The following is an 8,842-nucleotide window of genomic DNA, read 5'->3' on the forward strand; positions in this document are numbered from 1 at the left end:
GCAATGTGGTCTCCATCATGACATTAAACATGGACTTATATTTGTCACTTTTGATCCCATTCCATTGTCTTAAATACAAACCTTGGAGTATTCAATTAAACAATCTATAAATCCCAAACAATGGCTATTTTATTAGGAATTCCTGCTTTTAAAATTCAATGCTCAGTTTCATTCCTAACTGAAATTCCTGTTTCCCTACTTCCAACCCCTACTTCCAACAACATTTCTGATGTTTCATGTCTGTCACATCTGATTCTTACCGTGATTTGTGGGGACTCCACCTTTTCAAATCAATGGCAGGGAACACAAGATAGGAAAGAAATTGTTTGAGCATTGTGTTTGATTTGAAGTATAATCTCATGCTCCCTCCACTGGACCAGCAGGAGTATTACAAGCCTGTAAGATCCTGATGCTGCAGCACAAAGGCCAGGCTCCAAATAAATAAGTTTAATAAATAAGATTTTCCTTAAGTATCCCAACAAACTTTCATGTCCAGAGTTGAAACATTAAAGGTAACCTGTGTAGGATTTTCTTCAAACATACAGTATAAATGTCAAATGTGATAATAGGCATTATATTCTATGGTAATGTCTGATGTCCTTCACAGAGGATTTGATGCATCGTTTGATTTGATTTGATTGATTTAAGATGTGTTGATGACATGGTGACCTAGTAGTAACATTGTTTTTAAATATGTGTAAAATGGGTAGGTGAGACTAGTTAACCAAACATTGCAGTGATTCACAGTCATTTATTAGACTTTCCATTCAAAGGCCAATATTAATCAACAATATGTTCTCAGTGTTAAAAACACATTGAACTGTAGCTTTAACAATTCTCTGTGATGCTGAATATCACATAAGAATTTGGTGGATTGAGGTGTTGTTCAACATATGACTTCCTGCAAAGACGAAGGTCCATTTGATTTCTTCTTAACAGTATTCATCACATCACTTAACAGTGGAGATGTCAAGAGTACATCATTATTATTTGCTTGAACATTGTGTTGTACAAAGTGAAATGTGCCGTTTGCACACACAAAAACATTTCCCAGGTTTAAAAAAAAAGGTCACAGAATTTCAAAATAATCCATTGATACATCTGTGTGTTTTCTGGCAGTAGTCAAGACAGTAAAATCTAAAAATGGCTGCATTTACAGGATGCTTCTCCAGCTGCTGAGAAGTGGCATTATGGGTTATTTCCAACATTATAATAAACCTTGTAACCAGCCCACCACCGTCAGATTTTAAAAAAAAAATACAATTTACATGTCGTGCATTGAACAGGTCACTTAACCTTCAAATTGCTCACTGGCCAAAAGTGTATCCTGTGTATAAACGTGTGTTTCCCTACCAATTGCCTGCAACTCATCCCATTTGCTGTTGATTTAATTCAAACTTGTTATTAGTTGACTGGCAGAATAAGGATCTGAAGGCATCCTGGTAGTTTTATCTGCTGGTGTAATGCTACAACCTACAGCAGCATGGCCCAGCGACTGTCCTGTAACCGGAAGGTCCCAGGTCCGATCCCCCTTGATCCTAACCGCAGAGGCGACCCGTGAACAAAATACTGAATCCCTACCATCTGAGACACGGCTGTGTAGCTGAACTTGTAGGAACGTGAAAACAAAAACACTGTGGTACTTCATGAGTGGCTGTGTGGTCTGCAGACTAATCCATGTACCTTGGGTTTAAGCCTAGCTTCTGTTTTGTCATCCCATTTCTCATCTGTTCTGTCAAGCTCCAGTCTGTACTGTACAGTCTGTTGAGGCATGAGAGCAAAATCTGAGCTAAAAACAAGCAGAAACAGCTGCCTGGTTGCTCTGATCAAATCATCCATCCATAGAATTCATTAATATAGTATTTTAAGTGAGACATTCCTATACTGCCTACTATCTCTGACTTCACAGACTGCTGGAAAAATAATCAAATCAGCATGATGCAGCTACATAGAAGATTTTTCTGTGAAACTACTCTAATCTGGCCCAGGTTTCACAAAAACCTTGAGACAACGTTCATCTTTGTTCTCCTGTAAGTGAACAGAAGAACGATACTTTTTTTCTCCATACTAGATATAGGAAATTACATACTGAAATAGCCATACACCTTATTCTCCACACCAGACAGGCCTACACAAAGATGAGATTATGTTTATCACCGTTCACCATATTATATATATATATATATATATATGTAACCATATATTTTTGCCATTATCTGCTCATTGGAATGCACCATGCAGATATCAAGCTCTCATCTGCTTTTTAGAGTGATCGGCTTTTAAGAAACAAGGCTTTTTTGTTTTGCAGTGCCTCCAGATTTTGGCACCTTGAATACACACTAGACTAGCCTCATCACAAACGCAAAAATACATAATTTACAATCGAGAGCTCCATTTTAAAACATTATATCCATTTGGAAAGTAACAATTACCCGATGTTCACCATGTGCATCAAGCTTGCACATGCTTAGACTGTTTTGGTGCAGTTACAATATGACACAGGAGAAAAAAAAATCCATAACTACTGCATATGAGGAGTTCCTTTCCAATGCTATATATCCATTTAAGAAAAAAAAATACATCATCAAGTTCATCATTCAATATCACTGACTGAATATCACTTTATAAGATCCATAATTTTGTCAACCAGGGACTGAATTTACCTACTATCCTTAAAGATTTACCTTAATTGATTTTAATGTTTTGCTACCAAACACGTCTTAAGAATACATGTCCAATGATTTTTCATAGTCTGTGGATATCTCTTTTTTGGAACAAAAAGTCTCATATTTCACAATAACACTTTAACCAAAGAAAATAAACAAAATAGCCAGTAGAAGCACATCTGAAAAATGGAAAAAAGGCCAAGATAATTCCTCCTCTAACTCCCAATCGAACATCACCATGTGCACCCTGCTCCATACCTGCATTAAAACATCAAGGTAACACAGTTCTAAAAAGGCATACGGAAACAACTATACAGCGGACCAGTAGGCCGAAGGCTGCGAGAAAGATCAGGGTTTGTTGCAGGTTGACACACACACACACAAGTCGTTTTTGCCTGTCCCGCCTGTTCCTGCCCAGGCTTGTTGAGGTGTAGCGCGATACGAGGCCGTCCTGGGTCGCTCCTCTGGCCCGTCACCAGTGTCTGGACTCTACCAGCTCGGCCCGCAGGCTCAGTCTCTTCAGAGTCTCGTAACCCACCACGATGAGCACCGACGTCGGCGTGGAGGAAATGATGCGGGCTGACAGGCCCTTGGTCATCCCCCACACTCCCTCCTCTGCCAGCAGCTGCTTGAACGTCTCGATCACAGACGATCTGCCCTCCACCTTTAACAGACAGGGGAGAGTTAATAAGCAGTGTTATTTGCAGATGAACTTTGTATGGTGATCTGTGTCTGTGATGTTTAGGACAATACAGAGAGAGATACTGTATGTTTTTAACCCAAAACAGCACTTTTCCACACTGCACACAGCACCTTACAATGCTTCATGTGTATTTTCTTTGTTTTGCTGTTGTTGTTTTTTTAAGTATTAAACAATTCCATGTTGCCTGCAATGATGGACAATAAACTTTTCTTGAATCTTGAAGGATTGTATTTCAGAAAAAGTGGGAAAATCCAATTCAACTCAAGCCAAGTCCTGCTATACATTCTTTGTTCTGGATGTGTATACACTACATGGAAATACAGTGATATAATGTGCGTTTAAACCAATAATTAAAAGGGGTATTAAGTAATGTATGACCTCTATAGGACCAGTAGAATTCACAATAATATCAACAGAGCTTGTTTTCTTGTACACAAATCTCTGGCACAGTCCCAACTATTTCAATCCAGCAGTATCAGTCGTAGATAGATGCACACCGGTGTCCTAGTGAGGTGCTGGTATTGGCAAAGCAACTATAGAAGAGGAAAAAAATAACAGCCCCATAAAGAAAGATTTAATGCTCATACCTTAAGGCAATACGGCCGAAACACTGTTATGAGCGTCAAATCTTTCTTTATGGGGCTTTCTGTTGTTTACCTGAACTCTGGCCCGAACCACATCCATGGGGTTGGTGATGGTGGAGGCTGTCGCCGCTGCCATTGGTCCCGCCAAAGCCTGCAGAATCAGGTGAGGACACTCACTGGGCGCGAGCAGGGACAGCTGCTCTGGGAACACAAAGGACAGGGAAATAGTGTGAGGGCAAGGCATTTCATGTATAGCCTGCTGTAGCAGGAGACAGAGGGTTGGCATTTACAAGGGTTTACATAATTCAAACCAATCCATGTTCATTTACATGCAACATCATACGATACTGTTCCTTTGAAACTTAACTGTGTTCATTCTAATGTACAGTAGCTGTTCATACTGTATACTGCCTGGTTGAACCCCTTGCACTCTGCGTTTCCTCTTAAATTTCCTCTTAAGTAGCTTCAGAGTCAGAAACGTTTTTTTCCCCCCATACTGTAGGACAATGTCACATCCATATTGTGCATCTGCACGTTCCAACGCTTCATTGAAGCTATAGCTGCTTATATTGAGTGAAATATTCAAACCCAACTTAAGGCGCCATTTTTTTTATGGCTGCACCATTACGTCAAAAGGGAAAAATCTAGACGTTTGTGCATCATTTTATACACATTTCCCTGCAATTCAGCATGACATATTTGGTATCTTTGGAAACCTTGGGCTCTTGACTAGAATTTAAAATAAAGTTATGTGGGTTTGAACGTGTATTTATATACTGTATATTGTGAAAGTGGCAAACAAGGCACTCAGCAGACCACTCTCAGTGATGACTATGTATGACAGGTGCTGTGTAAAGCCCAGAGCATCACAGACTGCCTTTAGTCATCAATTGTGGGAAGAATCTGAGCCGCTCCCTTCCAGTTGTGGGTTCAGGCAACTGCAGGCTAAATCAAACAGACTGTTGACATTTATCCCACGTGCCGTAAACCTGATTAACTGTGATAGGTAAAACTCTCTACTCTGTCCTACCCACTCTCTCAGTCATGCAATCTACTGCCCTTTCCATTGGTCTTTTTACTTTTTTTTGTATATTTTGTTTATAATGAGTGTAAGTATGTATCATGTTGCATGCAGTGCTGCAAACCCATTTTCCCATCAGTTTTGAGCTAGATCTGGGTCCACTCTCCCACATGGATGCAGTAACTGAGAATACCCAAGGGCGGACTTAGTGATTTGGGGGCCCTAGGCAAAGGTAAGCATGGGGCCCCCTGAATCCATCCTTTCTATAGGACTTGGGTTGCTATAGTTATTTATTTATTTATTTTTAACTTCTCCATCTACTCATGCAGTGGCAAGGAAAAGGAGCTTTAAGTCAAGTGGCAAAATCTCACTAGAAGTTGTATAGCCGACTATAGCCTGACTGAGATGGGGGGGGGTGGCCATGACTCAAGATTGAAATTACTTATTGTAACAAAAAGAGGGGTGTTTTGTATTTCAATAAGTACATTTCTTTTAAATTGGTTAAAAGGTTAAAAGTTTACATTAGTTCTGAGAATAACAGACAGAATAGACTTTCACTTGACTAACAGAGTGTCATTTACCTGCATAAAAATGATAAAAAGGCCACCAGAGTGCACTGTTTGGGATGTAGGTGAGCAGCGACGCCACGTAGCCCCTGTAAAATCCCCGGAAACCGTCGGCGGCGAATATCTGCACCACGATGTCGCGGGTTTGCCCGAAAGTCAGTTTGCGCTTGGTCGCCGCCACCATCATCTTGGGTTTGACCTTAAAGCGAGTCAGGTGCTCCCCCTGGCCTTGCATCATCAGCTGCTGGGACACCACGTCTATGGGCACGGTGATGGTCTGGGCCACCAGGGACGCCGCCCCGCCCGCCACCAGCGACTTCACCGTGTTACTGGGCGAGTAGTGAGACACGTATTTGCGCACCAGTTCGTAGGTGGTGATGTAAGCCTGTCCCGACACCAGCGTGAACGTGTTGACCATGAAGCCGCGGTACAGGCCCCGCACGCCCTCCGCTCGCAGGATCTTGCAGAAGGCGTCGAAGGTGCCCGAGTAGAGCGCCTTGCCCTTCTGCACCTGCAGGCGGGTGCGGATGAGGCTGGCGGGGTAGACGGTGGCCCTGGTGGTCATGGTCATGAAGACCCCCAGGGAGTAGAACTTCCTCTTGTCCAGGTCCTCCCATTCGATGATCTGGATGGCGCCTTTCTGCTGCATTCTGCCGGCCTGGGCGGCTCCCCAGCTCCTAGAGCCACGTGTCTGCAGTCATGGACCCTCCGACAGCCATCACACCTGCAAGGACCAAGAGGATTCAACATTAATAAAGTCTTGTTTTTTTAATGGGTGGAAAACCTCTCTGGCCGGTTTCGTGGGTGGGGGTCTGGTCGAGTCCTGGACTAAATTCCACTCTGAATGGAGTTCTCCGTTTGGGGCGCGGTTTTTGAGCCTGGGCTCGATCCCTGCCCTAATTCTGCTATATTTTTAATGTGATTATGTGTATTTGTGTCTAATTTTGTATGCATTTTTGTATGCATTGTGACATGCAACATTGCTGCTAACACCGCCATTTCTTGGACCAGGTCTCTCTTGAAAAAGAGATTGCATCTCAATGAGACAACCTGGTAAAATAAAGGTTAGATAATAATATATGCATGTGAGAAAAACAGCTGTTCATCAATGGTTGAGCACAAACAAAAAAGACAATGTCTGAATTCTAAGGCCAAAAAAAAAAATCATTCAATAAATCTCCAAAGGGTTAACTCAGGATGTGTGCCTACTACAGAAAAGAATTAAAAGACAATCGGTGTAAAAGTGTATATCAATTTTATAATTTAGTCCTAATTTCCTACTATGTCTAAGGGACAAGACACAGCCTGACAGACCTGATGGAATTGCCACAATTTCCCTGGAAAAGCAAAGTCTGCTAAGTTATCAGCAACCCAAAGCAGAGGAATGCAGAAGAATGCAGAGGACAACAAGGACAGTGCCAAAGGCTATAAACCACTCTATCTACTACATGCTATCCATGCTGCACAAGATAAGCCTACTGATCTCTGAGGGAAAACAGAGTAGGCTACATATAAGAGCTTGCTACTCAAATATACAGAATAACACAGTGTACAGACAGACTTCCCGTGTATGCATGTGTACAGTTGATATTGGAGGTCAGCATGAATGGCAGCAAGACAAAAACATGATTTGTCCTTGCAAAACACACACTAACAAGCACAGTTTCATAACAGTGTCAGAACAGAAAGCGTGTCAAAACAATCCATCACACACGATAGTATTGTGTTATCTTGCAGTAGTAACGTTAAGGCACCAGGAAACACGTGCAATGATAGTCTGTGGTCGCGTTGCCTGTTATGGAAACGATATATTTTATCCTCTGTAAACTACCGACCTCAGAGGTTTTTGTTGGGTTTTTTTTACACCGAGGAAACTCACTTGTTAGCAGCTCATCTTGCTCGGCTTCACTTTCCGCCTCTCGGTCAGTCTTGCGAAATTTAGCAGCATAACCCAGGCGAGCTTTGTTAAACTACGGCCTTGTCTCTACAAGGTGGGTCATCATGCCTTCCCGTCCATTCATGCTAGTAACAAACGATGTCGAGGGTCAAGGGTCATCAGCTGTATTTTGTTTTAGTGAGCTATTGTTATGATTTTTTTTTTTTGCAAGGTTTTCTTTAAAAAAGCGAATTAAAGTTCCATTTCTCTCCCGGTTGTCCAATGGAAAAAAAAATGTTTACTTGGCTATTAGTTTAGCTGATGGTGCGTTTAAGTGCTGTCAGACATATTGGAATTACATGAAGACCACGCATGAGCGATTCAACAAAGTGGTAAATGCAAATGGGAAACGAATTTTCTATGATGCACGGATATGACTTTCGGAGAGTATGGAAGCTTTGTCAACAGCTGATGATAAAAGTGATAAATGTAATTAATTCTGTGTTTGGCATTCTATGTATTTTCACTATTCATTTAACCAAGGGAAAGGCAGCCATAATAAGAGAAGCCGTATTTACGAGTAGTGTGGTAGGAAGCCGGCGTTTACTAGGCGTACCTGAAGGCAGCGTGAGAACATACAAGTCACTTCCGTAACGTCACGTGGGTCCTTTACATATGGGCTTTAAAGTCACATTCCCAGTAGAGATGAGGGGTGGTGTTCACAAAGTACTTGTAATTTACCAATCAGTCTATTTACAAACACGGCATCTATAATCCAGTACCTGAACAAAAAACACAGGAATTATTGCAGAAGTGTTGAATGGTGGTTAGGCATTACCTGAGAAAGTTCTGAAATGGTGTTTGGCCCCAAGTAACCTGACACAAGCAATTATTCTTCTATGTGTTGATCATTTATGATTAATTGTAGGCTAACACAAAAGATGTTGTGAATCTTGTAGGCATCATATTTCTGCACATTGATCAAGTATTAGGTCCAAATTAAACCATTGTCTGTGAGCACCAAAGATTTGTGCACTTTTCTGTGGGAAACTGACCACAAATTCTTCACATTTCATTTTTCTGTGAATGACAAACTAAAGTGTTTTTTTTAATTGTTCATTGTTTTTATTTTCTTTGTTTAAGCAATATTTCTTATTCATTTTATAAAATATCAGTAGCAGTTATATATATATATAAAAAAAAAAAGATTGCAGATAGTCAATGTTTGTTTTTTAATCAGTAAAAATGATAATGATTATTGCTAAATGTTATAATTCCACCAAGCAAAAGCAAGAGGACTGTAGCTAAATAAAGTGGTTGTTAAGCAATTCTTCAGTACCAGAATGAGCGGTGATTTTTTAGTTAGCTAACACCTAACTAAAACTCAGATGCGAGTTCGTGGGGTGTTTTGCAGCGGTTTCAGTAA

At 41.0% G+C, this 8,842-nt stretch overlaps 1 protein-coding gene across 1 annotated transcript; it reads right to left on the bottom strand.

Moving 5' to 3' along the window:
* Positions 1 to 770: 770 nt before the first annotated feature.
* On the bottom strand, positions 771 to 7,552 carry slc25a44a (solute carrier family 25 member 44a). Its single transcript, XM_071515073.1, has 4 exons — positions 7,420 to 7,552; positions 5,556 to 6,264; positions 4,027 to 4,154; positions 771 to 3,330 (listed from the first exon to the last, which is right to left on the bottom strand). Exons 2-4 carry the CDS (start codon positions 6,187 to 6,189, stop codon positions 3,139 to 3,141), a joined length of 954 nt encoding a protein of 317 aa, XP_071371174.1. The 5' UTR covers positions 6,190 to 6,264; positions 7,420 to 7,552; the 3' UTR covers positions 771 to 3,138.
* Between the last annotated feature and the right edge of the window lie 1,290 nt (positions 7,553 to 8,842).

Source organism: Centroberyx affinis, unplaced genomic scaffold (genome assembly GCF_046629955.1).
Source record: "Centroberyx affinis isolate AG114_WGS23_722 - 3 ecotype Tasmania unplaced genomic scaffold, CSIRO-AGI_Caff_v1 ptg000301l_1, whole genome shotgun sequence".
NCBI lineage: Eukaryota > Metazoa > Chordata > Actinopteri > Beryciformes > Berycidae > Centroberyx > Centroberyx affinis.